At 33.8% G+C, this 20803-nt stretch overlaps 1 protein-coding gene across 1 annotated transcript in view; it reads right to left on the bottom strand.

The window, feature by feature from the left end:
- KIAA1109 (KIAA1109 ortholog) overlaps positions 1 to 20803 on the bottom strand; it is a 198170-nt gene that overhangs the window by 41392 nt on the left and 135975 nt on the right. The window contains exons 52-59 of the mRNA XM_040626286.1: positions 19807 to 20051; positions 16973 to 17078; positions 10954 to 11051; positions 10044 to 10229; positions 8532 to 8700; positions 6782 to 6993; positions 4788 to 4986; positions 1103 to 1162 (exon numbers count right to left, since the gene is read on the bottom strand). Of these exons, the coding sequence (XP_040482220.1) occupies positions 1103 to 1162; positions 4788 to 4986; positions 6782 to 6993; positions 8532 to 8700; positions 10044 to 10229; positions 10954 to 11051; positions 16973 to 17078; positions 19807 to 20051 (1275 nt within the window). The remainder of the gene's footprint in view (positions 1 to 1102; positions 1163 to 4787; positions 4987 to 6781; positions 6994 to 8531; positions 8701 to 10043; positions 10230 to 10953; positions 11052 to 16972; positions 17079 to 19806; positions 20052 to 20803) is intronic.

The raw sequence follows: 20803 nt of genomic DNA, 5'->3' as shown, positions 1-20803 counted from the left end.
AAGGAGAGAAAGGAAATCTACTAACTTTAATCAGCCTCTACTCCCACTGACATTTTAAGAGCCCTTAAATAAATATCTCCCTTTAGCTTACCCTTACTTTATACCAAGTAAAATCAATGAAAATTTACATTGTGCTATCATCTTAGTTAAGACAGGTTATTATAACTTTTAGAGTTATCTTGTAACCAGTTTCCTAAGACTTTTATCCTCACTAATCCTTGACTTTCTTGCTCACAAAAATTCAATGGCTTTCCCACTGTCCACCAAATTAAGTCCAGACTCCTTAATTTGAGATTTAATATTTTTCCCATATTATTTTTCACATAACTCTGTTCCACCCAGTCTGGACAATTTTAACTAGACACTGTTTTCATAGATAACTAATATTCTGTCTGCCCAAATTTTCTGACACATACCCATCCAGTTTTTGCTTCAAAAACAATTTTATCTGTCAAGTCCCTGTTCAAATGCTTGTTAAATATTAAAAGAAGCTATCTCAGAGGCACCTGGGTGGCTCAGTCGGTTAAGCATCTGCCTTTGGCTCAGGTCCTGATCCCGGGGTCCTGGGATTGAGACCACCATCGGCTCCCTGCTCTGCGGGGAGCCTGCTTCTCCCTCTGCCTCTCTCTCTTTCATGAATAAATAAATACAGTCTTTAAAAAAAAAAAAAAAGAAGCTTTCTCTGATCCTAGTATCCCTCCAAATTTGAAATTTTCTTCTCCCCTCAGATTTAAGTAGCAATCAGAATTTTATATTTTATTGAACTTACCACTTATTATAGCTGAGTCATACTATAGAGCCTTAACTACTTTAGAGTTTAAATAAATACAGAAAGTATATCTTATTTGTCTTTGTCTTTCCCAAAACTTTTTGCAGTATATCAGCAGGTGTCTAATAAATAATTGTTAAATGAATAAAAATATGCTAATATTATTACAAAAATAGTTTTTAAAATCAGGGAATACCAGAATTAAAGACTCTCTTAATGTTAACATAAAGCTTATACATATGTGTGCATATACATGTATTTATATATGTATGTATAAAAAGGCAGAATTCTAATTCATATATGTAAAAAAGGTAATATTAGTCACGAACTTACCAGCAGCTGCTTGTCCTGTAGTCCTAGAACATACTTCATAGGTGCCATCTGGAACTACACCTGCACAAAAATCACCCCAAAAATAGTTTTCAATAAAATTATGCTTGTGATTAAATACTGTACTATAATGTTTCACCCAAAGATTATTATCTAAATGTAAATAGAATCACTAGCCTCTTTAGGCTTCACTCCCTAATCTGCAGAATGAAATAGCTACCTTAGATGACTAGTAATATTCCATATCTCAACATTTTCTATTTTATGCTTTTAAAAATTTAACTGCAGCTTCACCTTTACATTCCTCCCATGACAATACCTGGCCAACTCTGAAACTAGTTTCTCGATGTGATGACAATTTGTGCCACCATGTGAATGGCACTTTGAGAATGCATATGATTTAAAAATAATTTTCTGTTAATAAGAACTTTCTCATTTAGGTGACAGACATGATTTATCAGCCCTGTCTTTTCATGGATCATTTTATGAGAAAAAAAATGACTGACTGCTATGATGTCAGTCTCATACAATTCATCTCCCAAGGTCATGGACCTATCCCTAGAACATATCTAACTTTGATTCTGAAATACTTAGTACCACTTAATTTTAATCTGCTAACTTCAACTTCAAAGAAAGAGGTGAACTAAATCAACAATTTTAAACAGTAAAGGGACATACCATCTTTGAAACAACTTTTCAAAAAGTAAAGTCTAATGATGTGATTAAGAACTTTCTCAGTAATCCTTCATAGAAACCAAATTTCAATCTAAACCTGACAGTACATGAATCTTAAATGAAATGTCCTTTTGCAATTCATTCTGTATCCTAGGTTGGTAGTCAAATGTTACTCCAACCTGAGTTGCAGAAATACTTTAACTTATTTTAGGAGAAAGAGTCTAGTAAGTGACAATATGGTTATGTGGTTTTTAAAAGATAATGCCAATAACTTCAAAATCTAAATTATATTTTTGAACCATATGGTACCTGTGCTTCACATAGAAATTACAGAACATGAGAGAACTGGATCTTGTCTTAGGGTAGAAGATTGCCCAATTCACCTTTACAGTCATGGTTATAAATCAGAACAAAAGGAACTTAGATAACTCTTTCAAATCTAAGAATGCTAGAATGAAAAGCCCTGGGTGTTATACGTAACTAATGAACCACTGAACACTACATCAAAAACTAATGATGTACTATACAGTGGCTAACTGAACATAATAAAAAAAAATGTGAAAGTCTAAAAAAGAAAAGAAAAGAAAACCCTCTGAAATTTGAGTAACATAATGGAGGCCAAACGAAAGCTAGTAAATAAAAAAAAAAGGATAGAAAATTTTTAGGACTTTTAATCCCAAGAAGTGTCAGAGAATTTTTAAAAATTAAGCTTAAAAATTATATAAATTCATATATTACAGAGCCATGATAAATTAAAAAGGAATATTAAGATTTTTAGGAGTAGATCCAAATCCTCCAAGTGAGGAGAAGGGAATCAACCAGGCTCTTCCCTGTTGTGCCTATGGTCTCTGAGTCAGAAACAGAAGGCTGAGTTGGATCAACTGTTAGTCTGAACCCAGGACAGCAATTTTCCTGCTCTTTTGACCTAATGTTACCCACGTGTTAACAGAGAGCTTGGAGGCTTTCAAACTTCTCCTTCTTCTTTTTTTTCCCCCTTGCTACATTTTCAAGCTTTTAATGGTTTATATAATTTTTACAAATAAATGTTAGTAAAGAGTCTGATCTTTTCTATCTACTTATATGGTCCTTTGAATTCTACTTACAGATTGTCCTTTCTAATTTTCACTGCATTTCCTAGAAAACATTATCACCCTATAGAGGCAATTCCACTGGGCCATCTTTTTTCTAGGGCCTGATTTTAAAATGATCTGTAAAAAAAAAAAAAAATCCTAGAGCATAACTCTACTGTTCCTTGTTTCTCTACCCTAATTCAAACCTTTTTGTCAAAAACATTTAATGTCATTTATATTCTATTTATTATTACTAATAAAAACTAATCTGCCCCTGTTATAATTTAGAATTCTTATATCAATAAAACAACTATTCAACTCCTCTGCTTCCTTTTCAAGACACGAAACAAAAAGCATGTCCTAAAAACAAGTCGTTTAGTGTCCTACAAAACCTAAAATAAACCATGATTAGCACGATTATCAGCATGTTAGTATTCTACTTAGTTGGAATAATATACACTGAGGTGCTGAGTTATTGTTCATATATATATATTTTTAAGATTTTATTTATTCATTCGACAGAGAGAGAGACAGCCAGCGGGAGAGGGAAAACAAGCAGGGGGAGTGGGAGAGGAAGAAGCAGGCTCCCAGTGGAAGAACCTGACGTGGGGCTCGATCCCAGAGCACTGGGATCACGCCCTGAGCCGAAGGCAGACGCTTAACGACTGCGCCACCCAGGCGCCCCTGTTCATATATTTTTAATATATGTTTTGATTTTGATTCAGAGGCATATTTCTCATGCATTTTCCCTTTATAATAAACTGTTAAAGAAATGGTATTCTCCCTTTGCTTCCAAGTATATTTATCCATTTTAATGATAATAAAAAAGGCAAAGATGTCATCTTACTACAAATTAGTAGATTGAAATTTATTTTAAGAAAAAAACAGACAAAAGAGTTATAATGACTTTTAAAAATATATATAACAATAGTATAAAAGATTGTTTGTAAAGATTTCTGATGAAGGCTATTTTTGCTCTTGTGGATATTAGGCATAAGTACTTTGATATCAAGTCTTCTTAGTAACCCGAAGTATTTCACAGAAATCCCAGTATTTTACCTATGAATTATCTAAATGAGAAGCAGTCAAAACCAGAATTTCACCTATAATCTTATCTAAGTTTTAATCAAAATGGAATGCCAAAACTTCAATTTTTGATATAAAAATAATGAAAAGTTTTCTTGTTCTTTAAAGAAGACCCAGAATTGGAAAGAAGATTTTCTTCCAGTGGAGAAGGGAAAAAACTGCTTAAACAACAGCATACCACCTTTTGTAAAGTAAGTATTAATTTTGGTTTAGAGATTGGCTGAGGAATTTTAGCTCAAAACCTTTAATTCCACAAATATAGTTTTCCTTTATCAGAAGATTAATGATGATTTACTAACTCTGCTATAATATTTAATATATTAAAATAAAAATAAACCCATATACCTTCAAAACTGTATATAAACAGAGCTTTAGTTACGCCCAACCTTGAGTATTATAGAATCAGAGGAATTCACACAAGTTACACACTGTAACTTATAAATTTAGATACGTGAATATATTCATATCAATATTATTTTTTGGCTGGAATTCCTGTTCCTGGTTGTTCTGTCATACGATGAACTGGATCTTGCACATTTATTTCTTTGAAGATCCCCACAGAGCAAAGATGCTTTATCTGGTCATTCAGGAATCAATTACAGGAAAAAAATCAGGTAGTAAACGAATCTTCAACTGTTATACTATCAAGAAGAATGCCTACTTGGTTCACTTACCCAAACTATTAAAAGCTGCAGTTTTCCACAAATGTGACCTACCTTTAACTAGAAATAGCCCTTATTTCACAAATTCCAATAACATTCCTACAGCTAAGCATCCTTTGATTTTACAAATGAAGACACCTTTTTTTTTTAATTAAAAAACTTCTAAACCTCATGAAGAAAATAAAAGACACTCACAGGCATTCATCACCAGATCACCACGAATTTCTGGTTTCCAGTCATCCCACGACGTCTCAAAGCCATCAGCAAAACGAATACAAAAGTTTTTGAAATGCCCTTTACTAACCAGAGATTCTGAAGAACAAGCAGTGATGAGAGTACTTTCAATGGTCAATACTAAAGCAGAACCAATGTCAAGGTCTCCAGTGTGATTAGACTGCAAAATATATTAAAAATAAGACAAAAGATAGAACGTTTTAAATTTGGAAATTCTCACAGGATGCATAGGAACAAAAATTTAGAAAAAGTCAAGACTAGAAATCATTAAAAAGCAGCTTAGAAAGATGCCTACTTTTAAAAATTAAATTGTTGAAGTGAATACATTTGCCATGTTCGTCTTTTTTTTTTGTTATATTCAATTAGCCAACATATAGTACATCATCAGTTTTTGATGTAGTGTTCAACGATTCATTAGTTGTGTATAATACCCAGTGCTTACCACAACACATGCCCTCCTTAATACCCATCACCCCCCTCCCTTCCGTAACCCTCAGTTTGTTTCCCAGAGTCCAGTTTGTCTCCCTCTCTGATTTCTTCCCATTCAGTTTTCCCTCCCTTCCCCTGTGGTCCTCTGCACTATTCCTTATGTTCCATATATGAGTGAAACCATATGATAATTGTCTTCATCTTTTCTTTTTTAACTCACAAAAGGTAGGGGTGCCTGGGTGGCTGAATCGTTTAAGTGTCCGACTCTTGATTCCGGCGCAGGTCATGATCTCAGGGTCGTGGGATCGAGCCCCAGATGGAGCTCGGAGCTCAGTGGGGAGTGTGCTTGAGTTTCTCTTCCTCTCCCTTTGCTCCTTCCCGATGCATCTGCATGTGTTCTCTCTCTCAAATAAATAAATCTTGAAAAAAGCCCACAAAAGGTTAATTATCTAGTTTTTGGGGGGTTTTTTGTTTGTTTTGTTTTTAGAGAGAGAGAGAGCATGAGCAGGTGAGGTGGAGAGGGAGAGAATCTTAAGTGGGCTCTCCATTCAGTGTAGAGGCCCGGCAGGGATCCATATGAGGCTCCATGTGGGGTTTGATCTCACTACCCTGAGATCATGACCTTAGCTGAAAGCAACAGTCAGACACTTAACTGACTGAGCCACCCAGGTGCCCCTCATTATCTAGTTTTCTATCTCAAGCTTCTGTTTTAGCGGTGGCGAACATTCTCATTATGACAATCACCTATGATGTACATGGTTTTCCTAAGCTCTGTCCATAATGCCATTAAAAAATTACCATTCTTCAACTCCTGAGGCATAAATATACTACATGTTGGCAATCCTTGGCCCAGAGCTTTTCCTCACAATGTCTTGCTAAACAAATACCAAAAGATAAATTCATTTGACAACTGGTTACAGGTTAAGGTAAATTTTAACAGTAAAATAGACCCCTGCATTTGATATAATTGTAACTTCTTAGGCCTGATAGGGGTTTAGAGCCCTTTTTTGTCTCATACGCATGTTCATAAATTATGAAAATTCTTGCTTTATCTGGTATACATAACTTGGAAGTTTCATTACCATCAAATATTGCAGCTTAAATGCATTTTGAAATTCCCTACCCTATTTTAGATGAGGTTACTAAACATTATTAAACAGTATTCTTAAATGTTCTTTTGCTTCTATTTTGTTAAGTGTATGCCAAAGACTTACTTGCTAAAAAACAAAACAATAAGATTCTGAAAACTAAGCTGCTTATTTTTCAAGGTAGAAATAAATACTTATCAGATGGGTATCAATCTCAACACAATTCTGCAGCAGAGTGCTTCAGAGTAAAGTCTCATGAGATTCATATGTAATACACTGTGGATGAATAATGGCTGAAGGAATCCAATCTTACTTGCTGTTTACTAAACTCAAGTTATAAACTGTTAATCTGAAAAAATATTATATTCTATATACACAGAAATGGTTAGTAGAATGTTGTGCTCTTGATCTTGGACTATGATCTGATTTTTTTTGTACCTGTGCTGTATTTGTGATGGGCAGGCATATTCCCAGATCATTCACAGTGAGCTGGAGGAAGAGAGTCCCAAAGGCCTGGGCTGATGTTTGCTGGATACCCGGTAGCATATCTACTACTTCCTTTGTAGCCATATGAATATCTTTATGTAAAGCCATTCGTTGTTCATTCCAGTTGTCATAGGCAGCCTTATAATTCAGCCAAAACAGCACAGCTTTTTATAATTAAGGCGGGGTGGAAAGAAAATTAAAATCAAAGCTGTAAAGCTAGAAGGCAAGTAAAACTCAGTAGCTGCAAAATCTGGTTGATTAATAAAAATTACTCCCACGAGAAAATAATAGCATTAGAATTAGAAAGGGTCTAAGAGGATATAGTCGATTTGACAAATGAAAGCAGGCAACTGCATAATGGCTGAAAGAAGGAAATAATCCAGGTCCATTTGTTCATTTAACAAATTATTTGTGAAATGTCTATTAGATGCTATGCACTAAGATTCAATAGAAATGAAATGAAAACAGAACATGGTTCCTGACCTTATACAGCTTACTGTTACTACTGTTAAAAATTCTTGAAGGAGAGGTACCTAACAGTAGGAGTATACACTAAAAAGATATGACCTAAAAGAGAAGCCAAGACATCTGAGTCTGTAACAAGAATGGAACCTTAAGGAAAACCTTCATTTAAAGCAGTGTACAGAAGAGGAGCCTAAAGAGGAGATAAAGATGACAGGCCTAGGGAAACAGAAGGAAAAGCAAGTGTCATTGACACAAAGAGTAGAAAGTACTTTAAGGAGCTGTTGAAAGCTGATGAGAGGTTAGTAAGACATGAAATGAAAAAAGTGCACAGAATTTAGCAAAAAAAAAAAAGAAACCCACGTTATTCATAACACTGCCAAAAGAATAGTTTTCTAACGGACTTATCACCAGCCAATGCCTACCACCAATTTAAATCTTAAATGGCTTCATAAATGGTTCTTCATTACTTCTACAATTCCAACATATATGTCCAATATACATTAATTAGACCCTATCTATCTGTTCAGCCTTATTTCCCATTATTTTCTTTTATGAAAGCTGCTACATGTTTTAGACCTCTGCGTTAATATATATTGATTCATATTCTCTCTCATTTGGTAATTATTTATTTAGTTCTTACTATAACCTAGGGACTGTTCCAGACCTTCAGGCACAAGGGTAAATAAGACTAGCCTCATTTCCTTGTCTCCCTGGTGAACTCTCAACTCCAAGTCAAATCTGAAGAATTAGTTTCGCCTCTAAGAAGCACAGGCGAAGTTAGAAGGTTCCTTCAGATATGAGAACAGGTATCTCTAGCTCCTCTCTGTCGTGTACTTTGCTTTCTCCCACTGGACTGAGAGGTCCTTGAGCGCAGGGATCCTGTTTCCTATATTTGTATTCCACTTCCAGATGGTAAATGTTTATAGAATAAATGCATAAAGACAGTGTCAAAACAAATGGGTGCAGTAGTTTTTGAAACCAAAAATTTAGTATTAGAATTAAAATTCTGAATCAGACATTCTATATATCCACGTAGAAAGCAAATGACTTTAAAAAGTAAAGTAACTTTAAAAACTGAAAGGAATAAGCAAAACACTATTCTTGGATGCTCACATTTCAGATTTAGGAGACATTTAGCTGTCAAGCACTTACACTGGTAAACTAGAGATGATTTTTATCCAACATTGCCAAAACATTTCTAAATCCAACAAGATAGTGTTGATGCACTTTATCTTACCTCTATCAAAGGCCACAGGCTGTGCATAAACAATTGGTCTATTCAAGGTAATAAGTACAGCTTCCCTATCTGAAGAACCACTGATTTCTTCTCGGAGGGCATTTCTTAATCCGATTCTGGTTTTAAAATAGGCAACTTGATGAAAATCAGAACCAGCTTCCTCATAAACCTAAAATAGAATTAAAAGCTCAATAAAATCAGGGGCGCCTGGGTGGCACAGCGGTTAAGCATCTGCCTTCGGCTCAGGGCGTGATCCCGGCATTATGGGATCGAGCCCCACATCAGGCTCCTCCGAAATGAGCCTGCTTCTTCCTCTCCCACTCCCCCTGCTTGTGTTCCCTCTCTCGCTGGCTGTCTCTATCTCTGTCGAATAAATAAATAAAATATCTTAAAAAAAAAAGCTTAATAAAATCAAATAATGGAAAATGTCTTGATAAAAAACCTAAAAGTTTTAACCCCATTAATGGTATTATTCACCAAAAGAACTACCGTATATTTTTCTCAATTTTATTTGTCAATGATATATTCCTTATATTCTATACCATAAACACCTGAAATCAATATATAACATGAATGGGTAAACAGGAAGTAAATATGAAGTCATATGTAAAGTCTGTAGAAAAGCTAGGATGAGGTTCATATTCTTAATGTCAACATATTAACTGTTTCAAGATAGTTAGATTCTTTCTCTTCTCAACATGTGTTTCCATGTGGAAAAAATTACTGTTTTTTTAAAGATGGCAAGAAACTTTCCCTCATTTATTCCCCCATGTAACATTTAATATAGCCATTCTATTTAGAAAGTATGACTGGTATTCCTTTAATCAGTTCTTGAAATAAAGGAAGGAAAAAGGTTAAAATTTACATAATAATTTCTAGCAAAATAAAAACAATAACAAAAAATGCCCCAATGAGCTGTGAAAATTATATTTTTATAAAATAGAATCTGATTTATTGCTGTGTGTATAGATGTGTATATATGTGTAAAACTTTCTATACATATATTTATGTATAGACACATATACTTATAGACATATATACACATACACATATATATGTGTAACATATACACACACATGTAAAACCTGACATATGTAAAACTTTCCATGTTTAACATTACGGTATGCAAAACTTGCCAATATTAAACAGGACAGCTAAGAAACTTAGTTAACATTGTAAGAACTGACCAATGTTAGTACAGAGTACTGAAATAAAAAATAATTCTAAACAAAATCAAGAGCAATTATAAACAAGTATTTATGAAGATGCTGAATTAAGCTTCATGTGATTGCATTTGTACTAAACTATAGCAATATACCACCCAAAAACACTCAATGAAATGCCAAACTAAAATTGTAAAGCCCTTCTTAAATGAGGTTTCACTCTAATTTACAATTAGAAATTTTAGGAATGTTAAAATACTTTTTAAAGTATAGTAATATTTAAAGTAGTTTAAATTGATATACAAAATTTAAAAGCCAAAATTCTAATATCAGCATATTCTGTACTCACTTGATGTTTGACAATTTGTCCCAATGCCAGATTTAAATCCACTTGGCATTTACCAAACAGTTTCAGATAGCTGCTACTCCCTGGTGAAGCTTTGGTTTGAAGTCGGTTTGAAAGTTCCAGCTCTATCAATCCAGTTTCAAATCTCACAGCTCTCATTGATGGAGTAGTGGCTGTTACTTGAATACCCTAGCAGATTATACGTTAGAAGGAAAAAAACAATCTTAAATCGAAAATACACACTCACTCAAATGAAATCTTTCAATATGATAAAATAGCCATGTTTTAAAACACATATTGGCTAATCAGCTGATAAAACTGGCAACATTCTTTAATTTCTCATATTAGTAGGGAATTTTTTAGCTATTAAATTTCATTTTAATATTTTGTACTTACCATCTGAACTGTTCATGAGTTAAATACATTAATTATAATTAGTTGCTTGGTAATAGTATTTTTAACACTGAAATCTTAAGTACTGGAAATATTAAGGTTTCTATTAAGGTATTATTGTTAATTGGACAAATGTACAAAATATTTCTTACAGAGTAATTTACAACATAATAATTAGAAAAAAAATCAAAATATTTACCAGAAGGGGGTAGTTAAATAAATTGTTACAACTGTATAATAAATATTACAGCTATTAAGGAAGATAAAGTTGATTTATATGCTCTGACATGGAAAGGTATCCAAGGCTTTTAAAATGCATAAATATATGCATATATAAAAATACAAATAGAAAAAAGTCCTAAAGGACATTCGATTGCTAAAGCTTTTTCTCGAGTGGATGGGGTCATACTTCATTTTTATTTTCTACTTGCATATTTATGTATGATATAAATTTTCTATAACTAGAATACATTAAATACTTAGAAAAATACTTTGAAAAATGTAATTACTTATACGTTACCTTAAACTGCAAGTTCAGGGAATAGAGTAGAATTTTAGGCTTATCTCCATCTGCTGTTCCATCATGTTCATTCCAAAGAGGAATAGGCTGCTCCCCACCTAAAGAGATTAAATAATTAAGGGTCTGGGGCAATCACTTTAAGAGGAAAATAATAATTATTTTGTGCATTTAAAAAAAATAAAAGTTATTTTCTTTTTTCTGATCATTAACTCAATCTTTAATAGGGAACTGTAGCCATGTCACATTTCACTGACACAGATATATATATTAGGGATAACACTGCATATATAGGCATTTATTAAGAACATTTTATAAGGACTAAAAACATTATGTATATAATTAACCACATGTAATTATATATCTCAGAAAACGTATTTGATGGGGAAAAAAGCAAACTGGATTAATTTCTTCAATCAAAAATGTGAACTTTGTTGTTTACATTTAGATGTGCTACAAACAAAAAAGAATAAAAGAAAAAATAAAAGGTGGTTAAATTTTAAAAATGAGGTAAAAGGTGCTAATAATAAAGAGTGTGACAGCAAAGGTTTGTCCTACAAATTAAAAAAATGGGGTAGGGGACCTGGGGTAGAGTCCTACATTTATTGCCCAGGCAATGCGGCATCCATGAAATAATATTCTAATATTTTAATGTGTAACTTTTATTTCTACTTTTTGTCCCCTTGATGAAAAAAATTTATCTTTTAAATTTTCCATCTTAAAATGATTAATCTTTTTGTATGTATGTTGAGTTTAGCATCATCCCAGGAAGCATATATACATGGGATGGGAAGTTTCCTCCTATTAGGGAACCAAATTAATGCAATCCATCACAATCCTTGTGAAAATCACATGATCCTATCAAGAGATTAAAAAAAAAAAGGGGGCACCTGGATGGTTCAGTTGGAAGAGCATGTAACTGTTGATCTTGGGGTGGTGAGTCTGTGACCCACGTTGGGTGTAGAGATTACTTAAATAAAAGATAGACTTAAAAAAAAAAAGAAAGAGGGGCTCCTGGGTGGCACAGCGGTTAAGCGTCTGCCTTCAGCTCAGGGCGTGATCCCAGCATTGTGGGATCGAGCCCCACATCAGGCTCCTCCGCTATGAGCCTGCTTCTTCCTCTCCCACTCCCCCTGCTTGTGTTCCCTCTCTCGCTGGCTGTCTCTATCTCTGTTGAATAAATAAATAAAATCTTTAAAAAAAAAAAAAAAAAGAAAGAGATGCAGAAAAATCATTTCACAAAATCCAACACCCATTCATAATAAAAACTCTCAGTAAAAAGGAATAGAGGAAAATTTCCTCAATTTGATAATATCTACAAATCTGCAGTTAAAATCATATGGTCAATGGTGAAAAGCTTGAAACTTTCCTACTTGGATAATAAAGTACACGGCAAGGAGGACTCCTCTTACCATTCCTGTTCAACATCATATGGGAAGTCCTAGCTAATGCAATAATACAAGAAAAGGAAATAAAAGTGATAGAAATTGGGAATGAGAAAATAAAATTGTCTTTGCTAACAAATGACAAGATTATGTATGTGGAAAATCTGAAAGAACTAACAAAAAAACTGCTGGAACCAATAAGGGATTATTGCAAGATTGCAGGATGCAAGGTTAATAATATATAAAGGTCAATCACTTTCCTATATACCAGCAATGAAGAGTGGAATTTGAAATTAAAAACATAATGCCATTTACATTAGCACCACAAAAAATTAAGTTAATCGGGTATAAATTAACAATATATGTACAAGATCTACATGAGGAAAACTACAAAATTCTGAGGAAAGAATCAAAGAAGAACTAAATAAATGGAGAGGTATCTCATGTTCATAGACAGGAAAACTCAATATTGTCAAGATATCAGTTCTTCCCAATTTCAGTTTTTAAAAAATTTTTTTTTAATTTTTAATTTTTTAATAAAGATTTTATTTATTTGACAGAGAGAGAGACAGCAAGAGATGGAACACAAGCAGGGGGAGTGGGAGAGGGAGAAGCAGGCTTCCCTCTGAGCAGGGAGCCCGATGCGGGGCTTGATCCCAGGACCCTGGCATCATGACCTGAGCTGAAGGCAGACGCTTAATGACTGAGCCACCCAGGCGCCCCCCAATTTCAGTTTTAAATTCAATGCAATCCCAATCAAAATCCTGGCAAGTTATTTTGTGGCTATCAACAAAGTGATTCTAAAGTGTGTATGGAGAGACAAAAGATCCAGAATAGCCAACATAGTATTGAAGGAGAAGAACAAAGCTAGAGCACTGACACTATCTGACTTCAAGACTACAGGCTACAGTAATCAAGGCAGTGTGGGACTGGTGAAAGAACAGACAAATAATACATCACTGGAACAAAATGGAAAGCCCAGAAATAGACCCATTCAGTGAACTGATCTTTTGACAAAAAACAAAGGCAATACAATAAAGGAAAGAGTCTTTTCGATAGATGGTACTGGAATAACAGGATATCCACATGCAAAAAAAATAAATCAAGACATAGACCTTATACCCTTCACAAAAATTAACTCAAAATGGATCACAGACCTACATGTAAAATGCAAAACTATAAAAATCCTATAAAACAACATGGGAGAAAACCTAAATAACCTGCCATATGGTGATGACTTTTTAGATACAACACCAAAGGCATGATCCATAAAGAAAGAATTGAAAAACTGTACTTAACCAAAATTAAGAACTTCTGCTCTGCAAAAGACAACGTCAAGAGAATGAGAAGACAAGCCATAACTGAGAGAAAACATTTCCAAAAGATACATTTGATAAAGGACTGTTGTCTAAAATATGCGAAGAGCTCTTAAAACTCAACAAGAAAACAAACAACCTGATTAAAAAATGGGCCAAAGACCTTAACAGACATCTCACCAAAGAAGATACACAGATGGCAAATAAGTACAAGATAAGATCCTTTACAGAGTATCATCATATCATCAGGAAATGAAAATTAAAACAATACTAAGACACCACTACGAACCCATTAGAATAGCCTAAATTTGGAACACTGACAACACCAAATGCTGATGAGGATACAGAGCAGCAAGATTCCTCATCCATTCCTGGTGAGAATGCAAAATGGTACAGTCACTTTGGAAGACTTTTTGTAGTTTCCTATGAAATTAAACACATTCTTACCATATAATAATCCAGCAATCATACTCCTTGGTTATGATCCAAAGGAGATGAAAATGTAGGGTCCACACAAAAACCTGCATACAGATGTTTACAGCAGCTTTATTCATAATTGCCAAAATGTGGAAGCGACCAAGGGAGGGATAATTAGGTGGAGCACTGAGAAGTTTTAGGGCAGTGAAACTACTCTGTAGGATACTACAATGGTAGGTACATGTCATTGTACATCTGTCTAAACCCACAGAGTGTACAACACCAAGAGTGAGCCCTAATGTAAACAACGGACTTTGGGTGATAATGCTGTGCCAATGCAGATTCATTAGTTGTAACTCATGTGCCACTCTGATGGGGGACATTGATTATGGGGGAGGCTATACAGAACTGGGGGCAGGAGATATTTGGGAAATCTCTGTAACTTTCCCTCAATTTGCTGTGGACCAAAAATTGCTCTAATAAGTTTATTTTTTAAAAAGCCTATTTGTTTTGTTGATCTATCATTGCCTTGAATATCTTTTATCTAGTCATAGAAAATTTTTTTCTTAAAATTTAAAAGAGCTCTGCCTCTTACAAATTATACTAAACAATTTAAGCTTATAGAAATATCAGAGACACTATTAGTCATATTAACTCTGCAGTTTTTTTACCTCATTATGAATTAAATATATAACTGGCCCAATTCGCAGAAGGTAACTTCCTTATATGTTTCTAAGATGGCTGTCCATATTCAAAACTAAATCTCTTCTGTTTACTAGGTCAATGCATACCTACATCTTTCTAAAACCCAGGGAGTCCAAGGAAAATAAGATTATAAGAATTGATTCCTCAAAAAAATAATTTTACTAACAACTTAATGATTGCTGTAAATGAGTATTTCTATACAATAGAAAATGTCCTAGAGCTAAACGTAATATTAAGGAAAAGCATGAGGAAAAGTTGTAAGAAATAAAGAAAAAGGACAATAACTATGAAGATTATGGGAGAGTAGGGAAGCAATACAGAGATTAGAATACTAAGAAACTTGGCTACAAGGTTTCAAAGTATTCCCTCTCAATAAAATGTTACATTCTCTGGTTTTGTAAAATCTCTGCTCCATGAGGTCCTGGGGCTAGCTAGATGATAAATGACTTACTTCCAGCTATTTTCCTAGAGTTCACTCTATAGTCATGAAGGAATGGTTCAGGGATCAGACCTAGCCACTAAATGACTTTAGTATCAGAATTCTGCCTCTGAATTCTTCACAGTGATTAGGAAATCTTCATGGTTAGAATATTAATTTCTAGTCTTCTTTTCCAGTTCATTCTTCATAGACCTAGGGATATACGTGGTACTCCTCACTGACTGCAATTTGACGATTAAGAAAAGCCTTTCTTTCTCTTTCATCAAAACCACTTTAAGGGCAACTTACAGTGCGAGTCTGATACTAGAACTCTACAATGCTAGCTTTTTAACCATGAAAGATACAAAATTAGTTACTTTAAGAGTCTACATATTTTTTCATTATACACATTCAGCAATAACAGACTTGAAAATATACTTTAGAACTCATAAAAATTTACCAGCTTAAAATATTCTTTACTTCCGTATCTTAATGTTCTAATGTGATTTTGATGTGGTCCCGATAAATGGGCCACATCAAAACTTCTGTATATTCCCCAAACAGAGGCACCTTCAGTGGCAGAAAGGGCTTTGCTATTTATTTTTTTTCTTCCTTAATGGTTTGTCATCAACCATTTTCAGAAAAATTCCAAGGCTACCAATTGATCTGATTTTTTACAACCTAACTTGTGAAATTCTATAGCTCTACTGAGCTTCAGTATAATCACTTAGTAGTTTCCTGACTTCAGATAAAATCAGAAGCAGCCCATGAGAATCAGGAAAATCTGTTGTTCATATGTGTACTACATAACTTAATTCCCTACTGCAATAAGTTTTGTCCCCCTCTGGGACCTTATTGAATACTTGTCCATAAGCTCTGCCTGCATCTTCTCTACCTCTCCTTTCTTGCCAAACAGATTTCATTTATGAGGTTTTGGGAATATGGCTTCCTCTGTATAGCCTTTTCTGATTTCTTAAACTAGATTAGCGTCTCCTCTGACACCGACACAGCACCTTGTTCTTATCATTCACAGAATTCATTAAAATTATAATTGAATACCCAGACACTTACTCAGTAAATCAGTTAAATGAATGAATTTATTCATCAACATGGAGGAATCTCCTCTTGATGGCAACTTACAGATGTGGTTTCAGTATTATTTTAACATGATTACATCCATACTGGAAATATTTAGCCTTGAGAATTCTTATGCAGAGTCAACTTATTTTCCATCCTAATACCTCTTAATACTTTATCTTGTGAATTAAAGGTCAGTTAAACATTTTTTAAATCAAACATATATTTCCTGTTTAAATGTAAAACTGTGATTAAAACGCTCATTTATAATCTACTCTTGGTGCATAGCAAAAACATGATAAGGGTTGCTACAGATGATTTACCAGAGAGCAAGCAGAGTCACCATATGGTATAAAGTCAAAATCTTATATTGATCTAAATCTTGTTCCCAAATGAGTAAGATTAGTTTGGCTAATAGACATACACTATTGGCTCTTTTCGTGGGGGTGGGGGAGGAAGCATAAAGGAGCTTTGTGAAGTTTATAAATCATGAATGTATATATTACACATGACAAAGTAATAAGCAAAAGAATCTGTAGGTGGAAAAGCCAGAAAAGGAATGCAGAGTTTTTAGGGAATTACTCAACAACTATATCTAAATGATAGGATCAATATTCATACCACAGATAAATGGAACATCATGTAGCCGATGAGAATAAAAATCTGCTATATATTCTATATTACAAGGTACCAGATTATCTTACCAGAAACTTTCTGTATTACTTCATTAACTTCCTTCATGAACACTTTCTGTACAAATACCAAGTGGTTTAGAAGATCGGTTGTGAGATTATGTTCAAAGGAACCAACCTGCCAAACAAAGTCAGCATATTAGATTAACAATACTGACTGTATTTGTTGTAAATACATCTTTTGCTCACATAGGTCATCCAAAAGTCTGAAGAAAAACAATGAATTATCTACATATTATTTGAAAAAAGGTTAGAAAATATTCAGATTGCCCAACATTTACTGGTCTGACATTACTATGGGCCATTTTTTAATTTTTTTTAATAACAGTAGCCAATAAGTATCTTTTTTTTTTTAAAAGATTTTATTTATTTATTTGACAGAGATAGAGACAGCCAGCGAGAGAGGGAACACAAGCAGGGGGAGTGGGAGAGGAAGAAGCAGGCTCATAGCGGAGGAGCCTGATGTGGGGTCGATCCCACAACGCCAGGATCACGCCCTGAGCCAAAGGCAGATGCTTAACCGCTGTGCCACCCAGGCACCCCAATAAGTATCTTTTTTCTATCTTTCAATGAAATTTATACTTTATATAACCGGTTAACTTCAAAACTGTAATTTTGTCTAGAGTAGTATTTATTTTCAATGACTACTATCGTAGTGTTAGAACCATGGACAAATATCATTACATATGAAAGTAAACTTATTTGCACATTCAAATATTTATTGACCATCTACGTTGGGTACTAATTAGATGCTAAGGATATAGCTGTGGATAAAAACAAAATCATGACTCTCATGAGGATTACTTCGCATGAAACAGCAAATCAGATATACTCAATCAGCTCTAATAAATGCCCTATAATTAGTATAAAGCATAAGATTTCTGGGAAGAATAGATTAAATAGAAAGCAGCCCCTAATTGAAGTTGAGTATTATAGTATAGACAGACTGAAACACACTTACGAGTAAGGCAAATGCTTCAAAATTGCCACTTTGTTAGCATTCATATTTTGATCAAAAATTAAGAGAGCAAAATAGATTTATGAGAAATCACATAAAGTCTAAGTTGCACCGGCCACTTTTTATTTTGTATAGAGTAGTACAGAATGGGCTAAGATGATTTTCATGTGTATTTATTTCAAGCCATAGTAAAATAGGCAACTGTCTGAGGAATGCAACCTTAGATTCTTTCAAGAGTTTGTAATTAACTGCATTCTTAGCAAATCTGGGATTGTGTTCTTCCCCAATTACCAACTTTATACCTTTCTAATAGCTAATATTAGTAAGGAATTATGCAATATACTACATCAGATTTGTTTTATTTTCTGCCAAATGAGACATTAAGAATAGTATTGCTAAACTAGAGTTTGAAGCACTTCTTTTTAAGAATAGAAAGCACAGGGGTGCCTGGGTGGCACAGCGGTTAAGCGTCTGCCTTCGGCTCAGGGCATGATCCCGGCGTTATGGGATCGAGCCCCACATCGGGCTCCTCCGCTATGAGCCTGCTTCTTCCTCTCCCACTCCCCCTGCTTGTGTTCCCTCTCTCGCTGGCTGTCTCTATCTCTGTCGAATAAATAAATAAAATCTTAAAAAAAAAAAAAAAAGGAATAGAAAGCACAAATGAAATATGCTTTATAATCTACCTTTTAAATAAATATCTGACTTCTAGAATCATGTACACTTTTTTTTGTATACTCATTTTCACATAAAGAAATCTCAACTTTTAGAAAGGTGCTAGGGTAAGCGAGGTCAAAAGAAGGTAAACCAGACTTAAATATCTCCCATAGCTGTAATATTTCTAGCAAAGAACTCAAAGAGCATTCTCATAGATGCTTCACATTCTAGAGAATAAAACTGATAAAATAAATAGTTAGAAAACTGCTTTTTGATAAAGTTTCAATTGTTTCTGACAAACTGACAAAGTAAGCTGAGAGACAGCGCTGTGTATGAATCCACGTTGCACACCTGATAGTGGAAAGATTTAGGAAAAGTTATTTAATTTCTCTCAGCTTCAATTTTCTACGGTATTAAATTAGTATAACAACAGATGACCTGCTTAACACAAATCAAGTAAAAAATATACATTAGAAGGTTTTTTAAACTTATGACAGTTGTACCAATATAAAGTGAAAAAATGATAGAATCAGGTATGCTGGTTTTCAACTTTCCTTAGTAAAGAAGTTAGTCTGAATTTAACTGTAATTATTTTATTTGTATGACCTTTAGATTGTTAATAATTATGTATTCCTGATGAATCATGTAACCAACTTCCTGAAGGTTCAGTTTTTTCACTTACAAAATGAGAACAAATATACCAGCCTCTTAGGACTGATTTAAGTATTATACAAGTCAAGGCATATAAAGGCTACCAGCTTTTTTATAATCAAATGAACCATAAAGTATTAAAGAGATGGATATGAAACCTAATGTAAGAAATACAAATTCAAAGATAACTAATTTTAAAAAAGCATATTTCAATGAAACTATAGAGCTTACAAAATGAGAACAAATATACCAGCCTCTTAGGACTGATTTAAGTATTATACAAGTCAAGGCATATAAAGGCTACCAGCTTTTTTATAATCAAATGAACCATAAAGTATTAAAGAGATGGATATGAAACCTAATGTAAGAAATACAAATTCAAAGATAACTAATTTTAAAAAAGCATATTTCAATGAAACTATAGAGAGACAGATATATACATACACACGTACATACACACACCCCAGATTTGGTATAAAATTCTGTAAGAATAAATGATTTAATGATTTGTTTAAAAGTTTGGTACACCTAAAGCTTAAAGACTCCTAAATGACAACATAAGAAAATTAAAAAGTAGACTTACTTCTGCCACACAACGTAGATAATTTCCCTGTAAATAGTACCCTTGTTTAGAAGGTAGTTCGTCAATACTCCACACCTGATCTGAGTAACTATCATGTTCTTCCATTATATATTTCCCTGACATAGTAACGGGAGGAAGGTTGAGACTGGCAGAAGGAGGAATGGTTGACATATCCGTGGCAGAAACTTTCGAAGTAAAACGTAATCTATGATTTGGCAGCTCAAATGTAAACCTGGTCTGTGCACCTGTAAGAAATAAGAAATATTACTGTTTGTTTGTTCAGGTGCTCATTACTCCTTTGTTGAAAAAATGGTTTCTAAAAAAAATGCATACATATCCCAAATAAAATATATCCTTATAAATATATATGGGTACTATAAAGAGTGAGTCAGTATTATGAAGCCAGCAAGTATTATTTATTAAGCCTACTAGGTGCCAGAGAAACACCTACAAATGTTCTTTATTTCACAGAAAGAACAGAAAGAAACTGCCTTTATCACAGACTTATAACAAGAGAAATTAAGTGTAAAAAATTATATTCCATATTCACATTCATTCTGCTTTATTAACAGAGAAGTGAGCACCCAACAACTAGCCACCTGATCCTGATTTAGAATGGAAGGACATAGTGAAAATTGTCAAATCATTGTACTCACTGAAAACATTCATCAGGTATAAAATTATAAAAACACATGAATTTTTGACCTTAACAATAATTTTTAATGGGACCATATACCAAATAAGGATATGGCATGAGTTTTAGTTTACTAAAACTACTCGTGGTTCTAAACACTTATATCAACAATTTGGCATGCAGTTGTTCGAACAATTATAAATATACAACCTTTAATGTTATTCAAGCCATATTTCTCCAGCTATTTATGAAGGCATTAAAGACTAGAAGAAACCTTATTAAAATCAAGATCTATTATTGCCCATTGTATATACTGTGTAATGTATACACGTGCACTCCTTTCCAACCAAGTCTTAGACTGTT

Source organism: Ursus maritimus, unplaced genomic scaffold (assembly GCF_017311325.1).
Source record: "Ursus maritimus isolate PB19 unplaced genomic scaffold, ASM1731132v1 scaffold_11, whole genome shotgun sequence".
In the NCBI taxonomy this organism is placed as follows: Eukaryota; Metazoa; Chordata; class Mammalia; order Carnivora; family Ursidae; genus Ursus; species Ursus maritimus.
Note: the sequence above shows the minus strand (reverse complement) of the source record. Positions and strands in the feature narration are given on the sequence as shown.